General features: G+C 39.6%; 3 protein-coding genes across 8 annotated transcripts in view; 1 reads left to right on the forward strand and 2 right to left on the reverse strand.

Moving 5' to 3' along the window:
- Positions 1–343, reverse strand: part of LOC119739801 (Bloom syndrome protein homolog) — a 36,323-nt gene extending 35,980 nt beyond the window's left edge. The window contains exon 1 of one of the 2 annotated variants that reach the window (XM_038214888.1): positions 210–343. In XM_038214888.1, the coding sequence (XP_038070816.1) occupies positions 210–214 (5 nt within the window). In that variant the 5' untranslated portion in view covers positions 215–343. Of the gene's footprint in view, positions 1–167 lie in introns of both variants that reach the window. The other variant, XM_038214879.1, reaches the window with a different exon arrangement.
- On the forward strand, positions 221–5,814 carry LOC119739812 (60S ribosomal protein L36-like). Its single transcript, XM_038214899.1, has 4 exons — positions 221–311; positions 1,775–1,860; positions 3,115–3,246; positions 5,426–5,814. The coding sequence occupies exons 2-4, from the start codon at positions 1,777–1,779 to the stop codon at positions 5,534–5,536; spliced, it is 327 nt and encodes a 108-aa protein (XP_038070827.1). The 5' UTR covers positions 221–311; positions 1,775–1,776; the 3' UTR covers positions 5,537–5,814.
- Positions 5,815–10,213: 4,399 nt separating this feature from the next.
- Positions 10,214–21,486, reverse strand: part of LOC119739821 (multiple C2 and transmembrane domain-containing protein 1-like) — a 94,296-nt gene continuing 83,023 nt past the window's right edge. For all 5 annotated transcript variants that reach the window (XM_038214927.1, XM_038214910.1, XM_038214919.1 and 2 more), the window contains 4 exons: positions 15,855–15,967; positions 14,494–14,603; positions 12,551–12,648; positions 10,214–10,627 (listed from right to left, as the gene is read on the reverse strand). In XM_038214927.1, the coding sequence (XP_038070855.1) occupies positions 10,565–10,627; positions 12,551–12,648; positions 14,494–14,603; positions 15,855–15,967 (384 nt within the window). In that variant the 3' untranslated portion in view covers positions 10,214–10,564. The remainder of the gene's footprint in view (positions 10,628–12,550; positions 12,649–14,493; positions 14,604–15,854; positions 15,968–21,486) is intronic.

Below are 21,486 nucleotides of genomic sequence, written 5' to 3' on the forward strand. Positions count from 1 at the left end.
AAGCACGAAAAGAATTTTCAAATTTGGCGCTGTGTGAAAGCAAATTTAATCGAGACTAGAAACAGATTCTAAAGCCCATTTTTCAACTGGAAAGTATCTAAATTGATGCATTAACAATACGTTATGTCATTCAAAACTACCTTATTAGTAAACAAGACAACATTTACCCAAAAATTTCAAATTGTAATGAGGACACGGCAAAAACATACCTCATGTTGACGAAAATTTAGGCGCTATGTTTCACAAGTCAAAGGTCATTTCCCACAATGCTTCGTAACTTCCTTTTCGTGGGTTGCCCTCAAAATACCTCAGTAAGAAATGTGAACTTGACTTTAAAATCCGTCGATTTTCTTTCAATCCTTTGATATTTGTTCCTTAAAATGAATCATATTTAAAATTAAGTGTATGCACTTCTATAGAGTCACAGTTTTTATCCATTTTCCTGTGTATTCTTGTGATTAATTTAATTTTGTTGTGAACGTTTTGGAGCCGATATGTGAACGAAAATTATCGTTAAGCATTTACGTGATCATCAATCAGAACTCCAAATGTTGTGAATTTCAAACTATTTGCACGGTTACCAAAAAGAAGTTTTGTTTCATTATTGTGAAAACACTGTAAAAATAGATTTAACGGTACAAATTTGCCCTGGAAAAGTGGATGTCCGGATACTGGGCATGCTAGGCAAATTTGCAGCCAGCGCCAGTGTGCTCTTTGCAGCAATTTATTTGGCTATAGGCCTAGGCCTACCTAATTAGTATAAACCATGAGGCCATGCTCGCTAACGGGGCTTGTGTATTGGAAAACAATCCTTCATATTGTCAGCTGTTATTTTTACAACCTATTTTTTTTCTTTGATCATTCATGATGAGTAATTTTTGGGAGTAATTGCAGAATACCCCGCCACTCGGAAATACACCCCTAAAATCACTGGCTACGAGGTTGGAATCACTGCAAAAGAAACAATTCAAGTCCATTGCCAGCTACGCGGAAACTGAGTGGGGGTCCATTATTTGAGAACGAAGCAACACAAAATGAATGGGAGTTGCTTGCTGAAAAAAGTCCAAACCAACCACCCTGTTGGCGGCTACGACTAAGTACGAGGCTACGGAGTGGGAGTCCCCTTGAATATGCTTGAGAACGAAGCAACACAAAAGGAATGGGAGTTGCTGAAAAAATTCTAAGTCCAAACCAACTACCCTGTTGGCGGCTACGCGGTTACGAAGTGGGAGTGCAATGGAGCATGACGCATAGTACATACAAGTAGCGCTGAGAATGTTTATTGAGGTCAATCAACCGTGACCTCGTAGCCGGCTACGAGGTGGATAGATCGAGTGGCGGGGTATCCTGCAATTGTGCCAATTTTTGTTTAAATGGGAGGGGGGGGGGGGGACGTGGTGTGCAGGTGTCGGGAAAAAAATGTTGCAAATGTTGCCTACCTACCGGGGCAAGAATGTTGCAACCTGATGCCACTTCTGCGATTGTGTACAAAGTCTATGATCATGAATTCATGATACTTGATGGAGAGTCAAGAAAATTTTCTAAGTTATCATAACAAAATTGGAAATTTTTTTCAATCCCAGATTCATGTCTTAAATCTTAATCTTATCATCCTTTTTGCTATGACTGTCCTTCATTGAGATGATATATGAAGAAAAATTGTGGCGTCAGGTTGCAACATTCTTTCCAATATAAAATGTTATTACGTGTGATATATAGGCCAAATGAATTCATCCTAATTGAATTGTAATAAATTGAATTATTTTGATTGTAGATATGGCAATCCGGCATGACATGTGTGTTGGCCTCAGCAAAGGCTTCAAGACGACCAAAAATGTAGTCAAACCCAAGAAAAAGGGGGTGAGTGTACTTCGTCATTTGCAGCTTTGATGCAGTGTCACACTACATTAAAGGGAATATACAACATTTGCAAACATCGAAAAATAAAACTACCAAGTTTTTAAGAAATACCTTACTAGGATGTTGGTAAATGAGAGTCTAAAGCATCCTGTAAAATAATGGCACCTGGTGTGAAGTCATTTTCAAGAAAATTGTATTTTTGTATACATTTCCAACGGTGATCGGCCGACCACCGTTGGAAAAACCTAACTATATTTCAACTACTGCTCCAAATTTACCTTTTTTCAGTCCAAATTTTGTTTGGTATTGGTTACATGTTCATGAACGGGTGCAGGCCAGCTAGACTGGTTCCCTTACCTTACAATTTTCTGGCAACTATAAATTGATCCATTTCATCTTTAGTGGAGTCAGGGAACCAGACTACTTAAACAATTTTGTTTTTCTTGGTTTTTCTAGCATTTTTGAACATAAAACTTCAAACATGTCAGTGTAACAATGTTTGATCTATTATACTAACCCCTCAAATACTCCATTTCTGAAAATTACAGCAAAAGCCAATGATGTACATTCCCTTTAATAACGGAGGATTTTTCAGGCAGTGGTCACCCCTCCAAGGACCACATTCAAGAAATAACAACTTGGATGCAACTTCACTCCTGCAAAATCATCTGTTATTTTTCTTGAATGTGGTCCGTGGAGGGGTGACCACTGCCTCAATCCTGCAAAATCCTCCAGCAATCACTGTCAATATGTTAGGCAGAGCCAGTGACATCCTGGAGCAGTGCGGAGGATTTCATGTATAATCTAGGCCTAAATTTATGCACGGCTGAGCATAAACAACACAAGGTCCGGCCCAAGACCTTGACACAGTGCATCCTCCGAAATCGGCCACATTTTTGCCATATCGCCTCAATCCTGCGAATTCCTCCATTTTGCAAAAAGAATTTTGGAGGATTTGAGAAGATTAGGGTTAAAAATATACAATGGTACATATTTTTTTTTAGAAAGATTTCCATTATACGAAGTTCACTCAACACCCTGTGTACAAACCCTGTGAGATTGGACTGAAAAATTCTAAGTGTTTTTCTAAGAAAATACTTGTATTTTCTCACTGCTCAAATTGACTTTGATGACATGAAATTGCTATCTGGGGGCTTGTTAGTCAATACAGAGGAAAAGTAGTGAACTTCGTCTATATGGAAATCTTTCCTTAGGAACTTCAATTTCACGAAGGAAATTATTGTTTTGTTGCAGCCACGCAAGCACGTCAAATTTGTACGTGATCTGGTTCGTGAGGTCTGTGGCTTTGCGCCGTACGAGAAGCGCTGCATTGAATTGCTGAAAGTCAGTAAGGACAAGAGAGCGCTCAAGTTTTGCAAAAAGAGAGTAAGTGACTACAGTATTTTGCAAAGCCACGTCGGAATTACGTGACTACGGCTTGCAAAAACACATGCACTATGGAAGCCACTTTCCGTAGACTGCACCACTGCTAGTCGTAGCCTTAATTCGGACATGGCCATACCCAGACTCAGACTGGGACCGTGAGTGCATAAAAACGTGCAAAATTACTACTGATGTTTTTTTACTCACCATTCGGCTAATTAATGCCCACACAACACATACATCGAAATGCTTAAGTTTCAAGCATGTCACCTGCAAAATTTGAGACCTTCAATTCAATTTTAAGGCAATTTTTTTGGCAGTTCAAAAACCATCCACGTCATTCTCCATGCTTTAGAAATGGTGGTGTGATTCCCAAGGTATTCTGGGTAGGTGTAGGAAGAGCCTTCCAGCTCACTTGTTTTTTAATCGATGGCCAAATGAACATAGCGCCCTCTGTTAAAAAATGAAACATTCTGCATTCACTCAGATCATCAAGAGGGCGCTGTTTTATCTACACGATGAAAATGTTTTAGCTGAGGAGTCTTTTGCACAATGCATTGCAGTACACGTCAACGTGATGTTTTTCGCTTTTGGATTTCGATAACTCCCTGCAAAATTAGAATTAAACGCTGAAATTTTGGTGATGCAATGCTCACAACAGCAACTTTGCAGGGCAGAAGTTTCGGGGATTATTAATGAAACTGTAGTGAGTAAGAAGCTTGCACATTTGATTCACACTGGTTTTATTATGCAGCACAAACTTTTGCACGATATGGATACCTTAAGTTTTGGGACTCTCATAGTACACAGTATTGAGAGTCCCAAATTTTCGGACTAACCCAGACTGGGACCTTAAGTGCAGAACAAACATGCTTAACAAAATCAGGCAAACTCACTTTTTAGCCCCCCCCCCCCCAACAAAATTCTCAAAAATTGTCATGAGGCAAAGACAAGGTCCTCGGTATTTCACCAGCCAAGTTTGAGGTCTCAATTCAATTTTTAAAGGAGACTTTTCTTCAACGTGTTGCAGCTTAGAGTGAAGCCAAGTGATTTCAATTTGAAGCCTAAGACTAGACTGGTGCACGTCCAACCTTTTAAAAAGATTGACCCTTCAGTAGTCTGGTGGCAGGACTATAGGAAATGTGTGGAAATAAAGCTAGGTACCAGATGTTTCTTTTGACACAATCGATTGATGCAGACTTAAAGGGGTGTAGGACTGGTTGTTTCAGGTGCCAGTCTATTTTCTTGTCATTGCATGTTTTCAATACCTTAAAGAGGTTGTGGAATGCTCGAAGACATTTCCGTCATTTTTTGGGTATATGTAGCCTAAGGTGTGATGAAATAAAAACGATTATTGTTTCTGTCATAAAATGAGTACAAAAGGTACTATTGAGAGCTGTTTTTCAAGTCCTGTCATGCCTGTTTCGACCCGAACGTGCAATTTGTGTAAAAGTCGTCGTTGCGGGCAGCAAACAAAACACAGTAAATCGTGACGTAATAAACAGGACTCCTGATGCAGAGTAGCATAAACGAGTCCTGTTTATTACGTCACGATTTAGTGTGGGTTTTTTTTGCTGCCTGCAACGACTTCTTTTACACAAATTGCACGTTTGGGTCGAAACAGGACCTGAAAAATAGCTCTCAAAAGTAACCTTTGTACTCATTTCATGACAGAAACAATAGTCGTTTTTATTTCATCACACCTTAGGCTACATATACCCAAAAAATGACGGAAATGTCTTCGAGCATTCCACAACCTCTTTAAGTTCTGGGACTCTCAACACAGTATTGAGAGTCCCAAATTATCGGACTTGGGCTAGCCCACTAAAATAATGTGATTTTGTTTTGTTGATTGGAAATATGAAGAAAAAAGTTCACATTCGGTTGGATTTGAAACCGTTTTGTTCAAAAATGGTGGCAGCATAATCAACTGATAGCGTCGCGATCAACCGATCACACACATCGACCGATCGTGCCCAACATTAATTTTCACTTGGACAAGATTATGAAGTCCTTTCTGAACAACTGCAACAGTGGATCTTTCGATGTAGTCACTCCTAATTATTTCAAATGTTAGACGTTTCATGTAAAATCTTCAGAGTTTGGCGCAACTCAGAAATGCTTTGCAACCATTGTAATAATTTTGCCCCGTTTTTTTTTTTATTCCCGTCTTGTTTTGTAGCTTGGAACGCTCCGTCGCGGACGGAGAAAGCGTGAGGAGATGATTGCCGTCATCGCTGCCCAGAGAAAGGCGCAAGCGGGCGCCACACAAGCACAGACCACTGCTAAATAATCATCTTTAAAAACATGAAAAAAAACAATGGCATCACTTCCGGCATCTTAATAAGCAAATAAGTCAAGAACATTAGGCACAGACAACTTTTTGTGGAAGAACTTGAAAGACTCTTAAGTAATCTCATACAGCTAGATTTTACTGCAGTTCATTGTTTTTGCAAAAGCTGACTTGATGATCTTCATATCTTCCGAAGTCCTGTTTTACATTAATTAGTGAACGGGTTGTTATATTGAAGTTGAATAAAGGAGAAAAGTTAAAAGCTGGAAGTTGCAAAACATAGCGTCACTGTATTATTATTGAAAGTCATGTTTGCTGTTTCTGTGACTAAAAAAAAATTCTGAAAACCAAGTCATTTGAATTCAGTAGATTGGGGTCTTTTATTGGTTATTGCACGAAGTCATAATGTACATGCAAAAAGCGATATTCAAAAAACAAGTATATGTTTTCACTCCAATGTAGAAAAACATTAAAGAGTTCACGACACAACCTTAAAAGTCCAAAATATTTTTCCTGCAATGCTGCGGAAACTCTCATGATATACAAGCCATCTAAAAGAAATGAGTTATTTAAATATCTTGCAAATTTTTAAGACGTTCAAAAGCTATACTTTTTCACTCGAAGCAATTTGTGTGCTTGAAGACAGATTGTCCTTTTATTTTTTTTAAATCACAAAATGCAGGTTATGAATGTGATAAAGCTAATATACAACATTTGCAAACATCAAAAAACAAAACTACCAAATTATTATGAAATGCTTTACTAGACGGTCGGTGAATAATAGTCTCAAGCATTCTGTGCAATCATGGCACCTGGTGTGCTGTCATTTTCAAGACAAGTGGAACTATTGTATCAATTTTTTTTCAGATACTGCCCCCAATTGACCAAATTTAATTAGTCCACATTTTTGCAATCAGTTACACATCCGTGAATGGGTGCAAGCCAGCTAGTCTGGTTCCCTAACCAGACAATTCCCCGATTTCTATACATTGCTGTTTCATCTGAAGTAGGGTCAGGGAACCAGACTACAAGAACAGCATTTTTTTCATTTTTTTCAGCATTTATGAACACAAAACTTTAAACAGGTCAATGTAACAATATTTGCTATAAAATACTAACCCCCAAATCCATCCATTTCTGAAATTTACAGCAAAAGCAAATGTTGTTTATTACCTTTAAAACACCATAACTAATTTTCCTTTAATTGGATAGAAATGATGAATAAAATATAATCATAGCACAATTTGGAATTACTTTGAAGTGATTAATCAATTTTCGTGCAATTTCAGAAGAATAAAAAAAATGGTTACAATATCAAGAATTTGAAAGCCTTTACAACAAAGCTTGATGAGCTGCCCTTTATAAACAAATGTCCATATTCAGTATAAAGATAAACTAAATTAATATAGAAATATTATTTTCCTTCTATTTACGAAGCAGAAACTATTCCAATAATGGCAACAATTTAAGGTAAAAGTTTCTCCATTAGTTCTCGGAGAACTGTACCTTAACTTTTAGCACACTAACTTTCAACTACTATTAAAGCTTATACCTTTTTCGTAGAAGACAATAGGTCTCGTTCAAATGACGTCATTTCCTAACAGACCATCTACGTGCATCGGCATTTTGAGCGTCAACTTGCATAACACGCTTCGGCTGCGTCATATTTATAACACATTTCGAGCAACAAGCACGCGTGTTTGGAACATTTTCAACACTGCGCAATGCGTGCTAGATTGTGTAAAATACGCAGTTGCAGTTCTCCTACAGAGATGGCCGTCATTGAGCGAGCTCTATAACGACATCTTTTCAGTAAAAGAGTGTCCGAAATATTTTTTGTAATATTGGTCTTGCCCTTTACTAAAACAATTTCATGAAGGCAAAACCCATGAAGTCGAACCTGTAACAGAAACTGAAGCGCAACTGCAAAACATCAACTACGTAGTACAGAGTGCGCAAAAGAAGTGCAACATTCAGAAAGCCAATAATTAAAACTGTTAACATTTTTTTCCTTCAAGGAAATTATATATTACATTAAAGCCTGACTATTTCTCCATCCACTCCTTCTTACCTCATTCCATTTAGGTCCCTAGATCCAGAAATACAATCAGTTAAGTGAAAGGGTGTAAATTTTACTTGGGCCACTCTCACCTGGACTTGCTGAATCTGGGTTAAGCATTGACTAGGCAATGAAGTTGGTGACATCACAGGTGAGAGTGGCCCAAGTCAAATGTACACCCTTTTCATTCCATTGATTGTTTTTCTGGATCTAGGGACGCAAATAGAATGGGGACAAAAGGAGTGGATTGAGAAATAGTCAGGCTTTAATGTAATATATAATTTCAGTGAAGAAAAAGAACATTAAACAGTTTTAATTTTTGTTTTCTGAATGTTGCACTTTTTTTGACACACTCTGTATAGAAAAAAATCCACTAAATATCTCTCCATTTCAAATAAACAAAACAAAAATACCTCTGAAAAGAAAATCACAGAAGAAATTTAACAGACATACCCTGTTCACTAAACACTCTTTTATAAAACAAGGTTATCCTTAGTCTACTATAATATCCATTTGAATAATTGGTCTTTGGTTACTACAGTAAATTGCAAAATATTCCAACAATTGCAAAATATTCCAACAGTTCATTTCAAATAGTACAAAGAATTCAAGTTTCGAGAAATCGTTTTCTTAGGTTCATTATTTACAAAAAGGCGGAGAATTACACCGAAATGTGTTCAACTTGAAAACATGCTCGTTATTCACATTCGGAACGTTATTCAATGGAAATATGTGCACGAAAACTATTTACAAACAACAGATATACAAATACATGAAATAGTTTCTCGGAAATGTATACACACTGTACACATCGGATCATCTTGCATTTTTATTTTTTTAGACAAGGATTTTGATAATACGTTCTGTCCACTGCATGCGCAGGCTTGTCAAACTTTGCCTCCCTTTGATCCAAAGTTGTAAAATTTCCATTTCTAAAGCTTTGTAATTCATGCGTTGAGATTTTTTTGAAGGTTTATTTCTCCGGAAAATCTGAATCTGAAATCTGGACCATAAAAAAGTCCCAAAATGTCCTGGGTCTACAAGAGTGACTGTAACGATGTCCGTATGTTCGGCGGTAGACCTGCATTACGAAATGCCATTTTATCAACGACTTTGTATTAAACTGAAATATTTACAACCACCTTAAACAGTTCACAAATATATATTCAGGCACAAGTACTGATTAACAGGAAAAATAGTAGAAATAATTTTAAATCTTAGGAAAAAAAAGAAGACATTTACTATGATTTAGCTCTCAAATATTGATTGATGTTCTCACTTTTAACCACTTCGCGCCGGGATTATTTTTGCTGAAAATTGTGATTTTTGCAAAAGGCAAAATTTTCCAGCCAACTTCTGATATACAGCCAAACGCCACAATGGTGATTCGCAAGAGACATTTCAACAGTATTTGTACGATATTTCTTGCCGAAACCTCATATGTTTCAATACTCCGGGGTTTGCACTGGAGCGTAAATTGTACAATAGGCCGTGCGCGACGGCCAATTCAAGATCAAGACACGGTCTGCCTCCAGACTTCACAGACTTTTGTGTGTGTGTACAAAAGGCACGAGGGATTAGCATGTTTAGACGTCACCCAGAGGCGAGTCGAGGCAATGTTGATGTCTTAACCCGTCAGCCGTGCCTGTGTATAAAAACAGCCAGTGCGTGTTATCACGTCCTCCGACGCAAACTGGTTAATATTTTTTTGACTCGTTTGCAGTAATTGGCTTTATTACTGCACAGACGTTCACTTCATTTCATTCATGAAAACTGATTCAAATCGTGGTTTCTGACTTTTTTTTTTGCAATATTCTTGTTAAATGCGCAGGCACATTATTCGGATGAATATAATTTGGAGAAGTTCAAAGAAACTTTGTGCCCAATTCATCGACTTTGATTAAATTTAAATATTAAACGGTGCACACCATTTCTTTCACTATAAATAACTATCATATTGATAAAATATAAAAAAATATTGAATATTTTAATGATTAGAATTATGACATGACCCTTGACCTGTAAGGTCAGAGGTCAATTATAGCGGTCAAATACATAGTATTAATGTCTGGAATATGCTATCGTGGGGTTTAGGACCCCGTTCCATATAAGAGAACAAAAAACACTTTTATGTTTTGGGACTTAATACCTTAACATTTGGTAATGATACAAGCAGGAAAAGTCACTTTATGTGTTTGGAATCATCGGAATAGTTCACTCAGATACCAATTGAAAATCTGCAAGCTTAATTTTGTGGAAAGAGGGCAGGGTTTTGATTTATGAGGAAAATTACAGGGTTAAACAGTGACAAAGACAACCTGCATGACCCCCCCCCCAAAAAAAAAATTACCAACACGGGGACAATGTCTCCGAGTGCCAAAAAAGGTAAGACATTTCCTTCAAAAGTACTTATCAAAATAACAAAAAACATGAGTTAAACAAAAAAGATTGCTAGATACTGCAAAAGTCCATTTGGAATTGACTGTCATTTGCAAAAGTCGTTTTCTAACGGAACTTGTAAAACAAAAATTGGAAGGTGTCCTAAACTACATGATTACTTTAATATTGCAATTACCGACATAGATAGTAGAATCAAAACAAATTTATTGGAAGGAAAGTTTCAAAACTAATCTGACATATTTATTGATATTCAAATTGAATAATTTATCAGGGATATAATGGAATAGAAATAACCGTTCACAGAAAAGTGAAATATTTCAAATCTGAAAAGGCAACAGTGTTGCCATAGTAACAAAATTGTTTACGGAAAGGCCATACAACAGCAGCAAAATCTATACAAAAATTTGGTTTATTTACAAAAATCTCCATTTTGGATTTCTCAACTTAACGGCGAATACTCTCCATCGTACTCCGGAAACCAACTTGCCGGGTACCAATGAATTGGTTCCGTTGTGTTGTAGTAGTGGCACGCTACCAGCTGCAGTCGCGTGATCGGAGACGATGAGATGTTATCTTTTCTTCTTCGGGGAGTCTGGCCGTAAATTCTCCGGTCTCAACTCCTGGTAATGTTTCTGCGAAGTAAAAAATGTAAAAGGAAAAAGGTTTTAATGGGAATTCATAAATACTTAAAGACAGTTGGGCCATTCCCATTGGTCGAGAGCCTGTCACGTGGCCGGTCTTAAAAAGATGATAAAGACATGGCTGGCTGGTCTTAAACAATTTTCCGGTGTCACATAAAATTTGGACTCTTATGAAATCTGGTCCGTTTTACCCTTTTATTTGTTGATGTTCACAATCTTCACTTAGGCATGCCAAATACTACCGAAGAGTCCGTATTTCATAGTCCTAAATACACAATACAACACAGCTGCATTCTGCGCCACATCCCGCAGTACACGCCACACTCTCGCCAATTTCCATATAAGGAGTTGTTTGCAATTACTCGCGATAGTTATACCATAACCTAATTAGAGGGGCGTTTAAAAACATGAAGTAAATTGTCGAACAAAATTGTTGGAATTTTTTTTTTTGGGGGGGGGCTTTTTTGTTTACTCTTTGATTAAAAAGGTATTTATGAATGGGAATAATTATGTGCTTTCCGGTTTCACATGAAAGTTGAACTCCTATGAAATCTGCTCCCTTTAACTCTTTTATTGGTTGAATCAACACATGTGACCAGTCTCTATCCTAATATAAAAGGCATGCGCAATACTACCAATAAGTCTGAACTTCATAGAGTCCCAAATTCACACTACACCGGTACCGCTGCGTTCTGCGCCACATAACGCAGTAGGTGCCATGGCACCCACCAATCTCCATATAAGGAGATAGTAAGTACTACTCACGTGAGGCACATACCATAACATATAGCTAGAGGGGTGTTGCACAAAACGAAGTATAAGTGTTGAAAGAAATCGTTGGAAGTATACAGGGGGTTTCAAAAAAAGGAAACCCAACTTCAAAGAATGAGTATGGACGGACGATATGTTTACTGGCTATAAAACTGGTATCATCTGAAAGCGTAATCTCTATGCTTTTCAATGATACCGTGTTTAGGTTTTCTGAGTCATGCATCACTGAGCACTATTGTCTTGAAAACTGGATGCAAAGATGCAGATGGTTCACTTTCATAAAAAAAAAACACATGGCACGGTGTGCCTACTGTTACGAAAATGTCTGTGAAATGGCTTGAATGTTAATCCTCGGGAAAATGGCACTTTGTTTTGAACGTGGCTTGGTCAAAACGAGAAATTCATGACAAACAATAAAATCCAGTTTTGAAACCAACCCGACTTGTTTTGGGGTTTCTTTTTATGCACTCGTGTCTTCTTCTTGGATACTTATTCTCATGCACACCATGCCTATTGTGTTTGACATGAAAGTGAACCAACTGCAATTTTGCTTCAAAATCTCATGACAGTGGCGCTCAGTGATGCATGACCCTGGAAATGTAAACAAGGTATCATTGAAAAGCATAGAGATTACGCTTTCAGATGATACCAGTTTTATAGCCAGTAAACATTTAGTCTGTCTATACTGGTTCTTCAAAGTTGGGTTTCCTTTTTTATTGAATACGTCCAGGCCCCAAGCCCATTTTAAGCGTACTTGTTTAAAGCCGGCCAAACGCACACCTATTCCCTTGTTTCTAAACTGCACAATTGGCGTGGATCTAGATTCACTCTTAGAAACTTTTTGTGACAAAATTAATGGACGTTTTACTAATCCCAGCAAAAAAAGAGGCCTCTTTGTCTCTACCAAGTTTCACGGAGCGGCTAAGCACACAAAGTATTTGCTTAGCAGAAACAGGATACCAGTCAAAATCTCACACAATTATATTGCTTGTCACCGGTTACCAGCTAATTTGCATATAAATTTGCACAAGCAATATTTTCTGCTCCATGAATTCGCTAACTTTTTTTTGCATGTTGATCAACTTTTTTTTCCTCGTTATTTGAGCTCAAGTGAGGAGATTTTGAAGATGCCGGAAGACTTACGAGTTGGTTGTCTGAGGGTATTCTTGATAGGAAGTCCATGAGTTCATTGTTGGGGATCGCGTGAGGCTTCCGAAGCTTCTTGGTGAACTTGTTGATACCTGCGAGGAAAAAAGACCGAAATATAGTTACCCTGGGAAAATATGGCCCCAACCCAATCCCAACTCCATCCGACCTCAGAAAGAACAAGAAAAAGTCAGTGATGTAGTCACGTCCATCACAAGTCCATCACAAACCCATCACAAGGCAATCACAAGTCCGTCACAAGTCCATCACATGTCCATCACAAGTCCATCACATATCCATCACAAGTCAGTCACAAGTCCGTCACAAGTCCATCACATGTCCATCACAAGTCCATCACAAGTCCATCACAAGTCCATCACAAGTCCATCACATGTCCAACACAAGTCCATCACAAGTCCACCACAAGTCCATTACATGTCCAACACAATTCCATCACATGTCCATCACATGTCCATCACAAGTCCATCACATGTCCATCACAAATCCATCACAAGTCCGTCAAAAGTCCATCACAAGTCCATCACAAGTCCATCACATGTCCATCACAAGTCCATCACAAGTCTGTCACAAGTCTGTCACAAGTCTATCACAAGTCCATCACATGTCCATCACAAGTCTATCACATGTCCATCACAAGTCCATCACAAGTCCATCACAAGTCCGTCACAAGTCCGTCACAAGTCCATCACAAGTCCATCACATGTCCAACACAAGTCCATCACAAGTCCACCACAAGTCCATTACATGTCCAACACAATTCCATCACATGTCCATCACATGTCCATCACAAGTCCATCACATGTCCATCACAAGTCCATCACAAGTCCGTCAAAAGTCCATCACAAGTCAATCACAAGTCATCACAAGTCATCACAAGTCCATCACAAGTCAATCACAAGTCATCACAAGTCCATCACAAGTCCATCACATGTCCATCACAAGTCCATCACAAGTCCGTCACAAGTCAATCATAAGGCAATCACAAGTCATCACAAGTCATCACAAGTCAATCACAAGTCATCACAAGTCCATCACAAGTCCATCATTAGTCCATTACAAAGCAATCACAAGGCAATCACAAGGCAATCACAAGTTCTCCAGTCCCAAGTCAACTCACAAGCTTTCAAATGAGTCCGTCACAAGTCCATCACAAGTCGATCACATGTCCATCACAAGTCCATCACAAGTCCATCACAAGTCCATCACATGTCCGTCACATGTCCGTCACAAGTCCGTCACAAGTCCGTCACAAGTCCGTCACAAGTCCGTCACAAGGCAATCACAAGTCAGTCACAAGTCCGTCACAAGTCCATCACAAGTCCAACACATGTCCAACACAAGTCGATCACAAGTCCATCACATGTCCATCACAAGTCCATCACAAGTCCATCACAAGTCCATCACAAGTCTATCACATGTCCAACACAAGTCGATCACAAGTCCATCACAAGTCCATCACAAGTCTATCACATGTCCAACACAAGTCCATCACAAGTCCATCACAAGTCCATCACAAGTCCATCACAAGTCCATTACATGTCCATCACATGTCCGTCACAAGTCCGTCACAAGTCCGTCACAAGTCCGTCACAAGTCCGTCACAAGTCCGTCACAAGTCCATCACAAGTCCATCACAAGGCAATCACAAGTCCATCACAAGTCCATCACATGTCCATCACAAGTCCATCACAAGTCCATCACATGTCCATCACAAGTCCATCACAAGGCAATCACAAGTCCATCACAAGGCAATCACAAGGCAATCACAAGTCATCACAAGTCCTCCAATCCCAATGAACTGTGACAAAGACATTCCTTTGTAATATTGTTCATCCCCTGTTCCTTGTGACTTGACTTGTGATTATGTTGTAACCGACTTGTGATGGTCTTGACTATGATGTTGGAATGAAGCAACTTACCCCAGGCTAGTAGCAGTAATCTCAGCGGTATTAGGTACAGGATGATGGCAATGATTAGGAGGGCGATGCAAGCCAGATAGGACAACCAGGGCACGGTGTAGTTGAAAGTACTGGAAAGAACAACAAATGAAAACTGCATTCAAGACAAATTATTTCCCAGCTAATGTGTCCCTGCTCGTCTTGCCCTTGATGTTGCTGTCCAGTTGCACCTTGGGCAACGGCCTGTCACCTGGACCAGGCCTCGTGGTCGTCCCGGCTTACCTGGCTTAAGCAGGTTGCAGATGCTGTGCAGCTGTCACCAACTGAGTGCTGCTTGCCCTTGACCAGGAAGGTTGTAGGTCACTACTACCCACTGATGGACAAGTGCAGCATGGGCCAAGTTCGCGCAAGGACTATAGTTGACCAATGGTTAACTAACGTTTGACCGAACTCTGTCTAGTTGACGGTGGTTGACTACGCTAGTCGACTATTTGAAACCAGCCTACTGGGGTTGGTTGCTTTGCTGGTAACCAATAGCCGCGCGCATTCGTAACGCTAGCAGAGAGCCAGGATCCAGAAGTTTTACGATGACATTTTGACCAGCGTTTGACTCGACTAGAGACGTTCGCACGTTGCTATTAGTGCGCAGGCGTAAGGTACGTCACAAATAAACCACTAGTAGACTAATGGTCCTTGCCCGAACTTGGCCATAGTAGTACCAGTTTTGTGTCATGTCGATACAGTGTGGCTACGTGGAATCATTCAATGGACAACAGAGGGCGCCTTGTAAGTACCGTATTCCTGCCCCGAGATGGAGCTTGTGGAAAGATTCCCATATCTGGCCGTCACTTGTCACCCTGTGCACAAATCCTATGAGACTGGCCTGAAAATTTCTAAGTGTTTTCTCAGTAAATACACGTGTGGTCTAGCGGTGGAGCACAGGATTCGTGATCGAGAGGTTGTGGGTTCGAGCCCCGCCGTGGCCATGCGTGTTGTGCCCTTGAGTAAGGCACTTTACCTCAATTACTCCTCTCAACCCAGGTGTTAAATGGGTACCGGCATTATTCAATGCTGGGAAGGTAACAGACTCGCTTTGGAGGAGGTGTGGCGATCCCCCACAGCAGCAGCATATGAGTCTGGCCCAATCGCTAATGAAAGAGAGATGGGCACTCCGTTCCTGTGAATACAGGTTCGTCCCCTTTACCTTTACCTTTACTTCACTATTTTCCCTGCTAACTTTGACTTTTTAAGTATCACTTTCTGATGGCTCATAGGTCACTGAAGGAAGAAATTAGTGATGGCCAGATATGGGAATCTTTCTGAGCTTGTTTTGGCATAAGAAATGATCAAGATCTTGCGTGTTATTGCTTGGTGCAACTCACTTTTTGACCCTTTCTCCAAGGCACGCCACGTCGTCCAGCGTGTTCTGTATCGTCTGACAAACCTTCTCTATCGTATGAAGCTTCTCCTTAAATGAACTCTTGGTGGCGCCCTCCTACAAAAACAAAAACACAATTTCATTTTATCAAAATTGAACGTACGGCTAGCTCTTAGTCTAGGGGACGTGGCTTCCATAGGCACGTGTGTTACTAAAAGCCGTAGTCAAGTTATTCTGATGCGGCAAAGACTGTGCTGGTCTGTTTTTGTCATTGGTGGAGGAAATCAAATTTCAAAAATTGGTTTGTGGAAAACCAGGTTCTTCTGAAGATGGTCAGACCCGAACGTTGAGTTTATACCTCTGGTTCTTTTCAGAACCATTCTCTTAGTTGTGAAATTATTCGCACATGGTGTTTCCGCAAACCTTTCATTCATTAGACTCTACTGTAATTGTTGCAGAATGATTGAAATCAATTTTGTGCCTCCACCTCAGGTGACCCAGGTTCGAATCCAATCCAGTGCATTAATGAAAACAAAAATTGCAAATGGAGACCTGATATTGTTGATTTACCCTTACGTGGCGCGGCCCCAACATGGCGTACTTTGATTTTTCGCCTCCAGTGCCTTGTTAGAGCAAACTTGTTACTTCAAATTTCACAGTGAGTGAAATTTCATCAAGCTCTAAACATTGAACATTCCCGTTCATAAATCTTCAGTTTACATACCTGCTACAATATTCCAGAGAAAATTCTATTTTGGCGTGATTCTTAGATTTGTTTTTCGAAGTGCACAATGAACCCCTTTTAAAATTCGCCCCAAAATACGAAAATACTTTGCTGACAAACTGGTTGTTGCGTATGTGAGTGAAGATAATAATGATCTATCAGAATTTATCAACTTTCAAGAAATTCTTAGACGTTAATGTGGGATTTTCCGAGATTTGTTCAAGTGCGCCACGTTAGGGAACACTCGGCCGAATTTGTGTCCAATTTTCGGATGCCACTGTTTTTGAATTTCGGATATAATTTCATGACACTGAAATTGTTCGCAAAGGTTCAACAGCAGGCATTATTAAGGCTATAGTACCAGTATTTAACTGAATGAATTTGAAGTTTTCTATGCAGAGGTTTGGCAACACTGCATGAGGAAAAGTCGGGAGAACTGTCAAAGTGCGCCACGTTTAGGGAACACCACTATATGTCCTTCAATGTATTTTCTCAAAATTATTTCAGGTTTGTTGAGGTGCAATATAAACAACAGTTAAAAGGGGATCAGCTCATAAAGAAAACATAGAATGTATACCAAACAGTATGAGAGTTCATCATCAGTGATTCTATGACAAATGTATGAGTATGGCTAGGCACTGCGCCCGATCACCCAGCTACTATGTGTACTCAGCACTGCACCAACAAGCAACAGAAGTTTGGGCAAGATCGTTGGATAGCTTTTCTAAAAGATGAACGTTGTTCCAGTTTCCATTCAAGCAGAAAATTTGTGGTTCAGGTGGGGGTGGGGTTGGGGTGGGTAGTGGTCAGGTGGGGGTGGAGTTGGGGTGGGTAGTGCACTGTCGGGTAGGGGTGGGGTTGGGGTGGGTAGTGGTCGGGTGGGGTTGGGGTGGTGGTCCGGTGGGGGTGGGGTTGGGATAGGTAGTGGTCGGGTTGGGGTGGGTAGTTGTCGGGTGGGGCCGGGGTTGGGGTGGGTAGTGGTCGGGTGGGGGTGGGTAGTGGTTGGGTGGGGGTGGGGGTGTGGTGGGTAGTGGTGGGTTGGGGTGGGGGGATAGCCACTATTTCCTCGCAATGTACATGAAAAATTGCAGCCTATGTAAACATCTAACTATAATTCCAGGAATCTGTGTGTGTGTGTCTGTCTGTCTGTACTTCGATTATCTCCAGAACTAGACAATCGGCCGGTGTATTGCTCGGGACCCGAGAATGTGCAGTGCCAAGTTTGAAGTAGTTTGGATGAGCGGTTCTCGAAAAAGCTGCAAAAACACAGCAATACCAGAGGCCTAGACCATGCAAACGTATACAGACCGCACAGGCACTGCTGCACATTTTCTACCGCGCCACGGGTCCCACGCGTGGAAATGGTGGTTGGCTGTATGGGCTCCACCATTTCTTCTGGTGGACCATTTCTTCAAGGGGGAAGATTGCGCAATGAAGAGGTGGGCATCGATAATTTTTTTGATGGGGACGATCGCGCAACAGTGAGGTGTAGATACGGCATGCTGTTATACAGGCTTATCGTGTTCGCGGGTCTACCTGGGGCCTAGCAATTTGCCCGTTCCAAACAGGCACTTTTTGAAGGGGAAGTGCACTAGCCGACCCAATTTTTACTAACATTGTGTATATTTTCCTGTCCAAGATTAAAGCAGTCGGACATGGTAACAAAAGACACTTTTTAAAGGTAAATTTAGAATGAAAAAAAAAAAGCATCCCAAAAACCAAAGCACCCTTCTGGTAGAAGTATCCACCCAGGAGAAGTTAGAAATAACGGGAGGGAAGCATTGAGGAAAACAGCGGTCAGCTTTTGGTTTACTTGTAGGGTAAGCGAGGGGAAGATATCTTTAAAAACAATATCATGTTTGCTTGTAGACGGTTACCAGTCCCAAAGTATATCCAAGCGTGCGTGATGAGAAATGGAAACATACAGGTTTCATAATCACATCACGGAAAAACGATCATGAAAAACCATGCAAAAAAACAGGTTTTTTATTAAATTGTTTTCTTTTCCATCAATGGTGAGTGCTTGATAATGGTCACACAATGGCAAGATTTGTTTAGATGATACATGTATCTACAACTTGGGTCTTTTCCTCTATAACAGGCGAAGAGAATTAAAAGCATTGAACAAAATATTATGTTAAAAGGGAAGATACAACATTTGCAAACATCGAAAAACGAAATGATCAAATTATCCTGAAATACCCTACTGGATGGTTAAGGAATGACAGTCTAAAGCATTCTGTAAAATCGTGGCTCCTGGTGTACTGACATTTTCAAGAAAAATCTTATTTTTCCAACGCTGGTCGACGGACCAACGTTGGAAAAATCTGGCTTTTTTTCAGAAACTGCTCCTTAATTTTCTTTTCAACCGATTAGACACCTCTGAAGGGGTAGAAGCCTGCTAGAGGCTCTGACCTTAAAATTCCCCCAAATCTATAAATTGCTCCGTTTCATCTCAAGTGGGGTCAGGGAACCAGACTTCTAGAACATGATTGCTTTTAGCCCAAAACGTGAAACAAATCAGTTTAACGATATTTGCTACAATATACCAATCTTCCAAATCCATTTATTTCTGAAAATTGCAACAAAAGCAAATGTTGTACATTCCCTTTAATAGCTACTTTTTTGCTAAAAGCTTGCATCTTTTAAACTTTCAACTGGGTTTTTAAAAGTACTCAATCATTGAAATTACCGGAAGTTCAGATTTTGAGCTGAAACATACCGTTTTACTGACTACATTGTTAGAATGAGCAAAAAAACTTTGCATTATCCTATGTCCCAAACTACCTGAAAAACTCTAAATTTTGACTGCTTTTTTTTGGCTTTCATCTCCAATAATCTCCACATACCAATGTGTAAAGATCAAAAGTTCCACTATGCTAAGCCCATTTCAGAAATAGTCCACACAAATTTCGACGACGATGAATTTTAACCTAAAAAATAAATTTTAATGGGTGCTATGAAAATGAGTGCAGTTGCAAATATCATGAAACTGTTCGTGGTCTGTTTAATAAAAAAAGGTTTTAATGTTGATATGATTTTGTTTAAAATAGTGAAAAACTTGAAAATTTAGTCCGTAAAAAGTGCTGAATTAATTAAAGTTGCTCACACACGTGTAAACAACAACGCAACGAAGACAAGAACCAACCAAAGCACAGAATTAATATCAATAAAGACCAATTACAAACAAACAAACGAACAAACAGATATTCAGATTTCAAGTATTTTCACCGAGTTGTTCTCTGTAATTGAATAAACAACCCTTTAATGCAAAAATCTTTTTCTTGTGCAATTTCAGACGTGTTTCTTTCCCTTAAAATCACGTGCTCATAACATCTGTGCAAAATGCTGATTTCTGAAAATGGATTGATTTAAATATTTTAAAGATCCTTCATTTAAGAAAATTCCTACAATTAATGCATGCAGTAAAAGGCAAGTTCAATCACGGACCACAGTTAACCATAGTATGACTAACTCTGATGGAACGCACGCTAGTCGCCGATGGTTGGACTAGTCTAGCCGACTATTCAGGACCAGCCTACCCTGGCTTGTCGCGCTACGATTTATAGCTGGTTATCAATAGCAATTTCCATAGCATAGCTGAGGGGACCAACTATCAACAAACATGGTGAAAACGATACTGTGGGCGCTAAATTTCACTTTCATTGCATAGGTTTTCCATGTTTTTTACGATCATGTCACTTTTGCCAGCACCATTGTACAATAATAATGGGGATTTTGTAACATGTTCTAATTACAAAATCGCTACTATTTGTGTTGAATATATATAGAAACGGAGTCCACTCATAAGTCCGACACCTCATAGGTCCGACGCCTCATAAGTCTAACGCCTCATAGCTCCGACGCCTCGTAAGCCTGACAAATTAAAGGCTTTATTTTTTCAACGCCGGACTTACATGTATGAGGCGTCGGACCTACGAGGCGGGTAAAAATAAATTTTATGCCGCATAAGTCTGATGACTCATAAGTCCGAAATTTCATAAGTCCAATGCCTCATAGGTCCGACGCCTCATAAGTCCGACGCCTCATAAGTCTAACGCCTCATAGCTCCGACGCCTCGCAAGCCTGACAAATTAAAGGCTTCTTTTTTCGACGCCGGACTTATGAGGCGTCGGACCTATGAGGTAGGATAACTAAATTTTATGCCTCATTAAAGTCTGATGCCTCATAAGTCCAAAATTTCGGACTTATGAGACATCGGACTTATGAGGCGTCGGACTTATGATACGGCCCCACAGAAACAACGAGTGTTGATTATTTGTGCGACCGCCATTTTCTGACGGTTGTCTGCATGACAATAGTTCAATTAGAGTCATCATCAAAGGTACGCCACCAACCAAACACTAGTTAACCATTGGTCCTTGATCGAACTTGCTCATACGGTAGCTGTCCACCCAGAACCTGACTGGAGTAAATTAATCAATACCACCACCAACAAACAAGCCAATCAAACAGAGGATCTTGCCTAAAGGCAAAAACTCAAAAATAGAAAACACGTTTCAAAGAGTTCAACAAACATTAGATTTGTTGGGTATTTTCCATATGTGGTTATTTTTAAGTGTTGATAAATCATTTTTCATGCTGTACATTAATTAGTGATAATTTGTAGACAGAACCAAAACTTTAAAAGAAATATGAAGAGTAGAAAACTGTTCAATGGTTAGACACAGATTCAGAAGTTGTCAAATTTGGATAATTTTTCTTTCATAATTGAATTCAGCTTTTGAAGCAAATTTTTAATAAGCCTGCTCTAATTAAACAAACTTTATGATTATCTATGCCCAATTTGTCAGTTCAGTGCTAAATGCACCATGTGATCCTCTTCCGTATTTAATTTGAAGTAAATTTGCTCAAAAACTAAATGTTTAAAATTTTTTTTTGAAATAGTGTG

The sequence above is a fragment of the Patiria miniata genome, unplaced genomic scaffold, assembly GCF_015706575.1.
Source record: "Patiria miniata isolate m_02_andy unplaced genomic scaffold, ASM1570657v1 HiC_scaffold_10, whole genome shotgun sequence".
Classification (NCBI taxonomy): Eukaryota; Metazoa; Echinodermata; class Asteroidea; order Valvatida; family Asterinidae; genus Patiria; species Patiria miniata.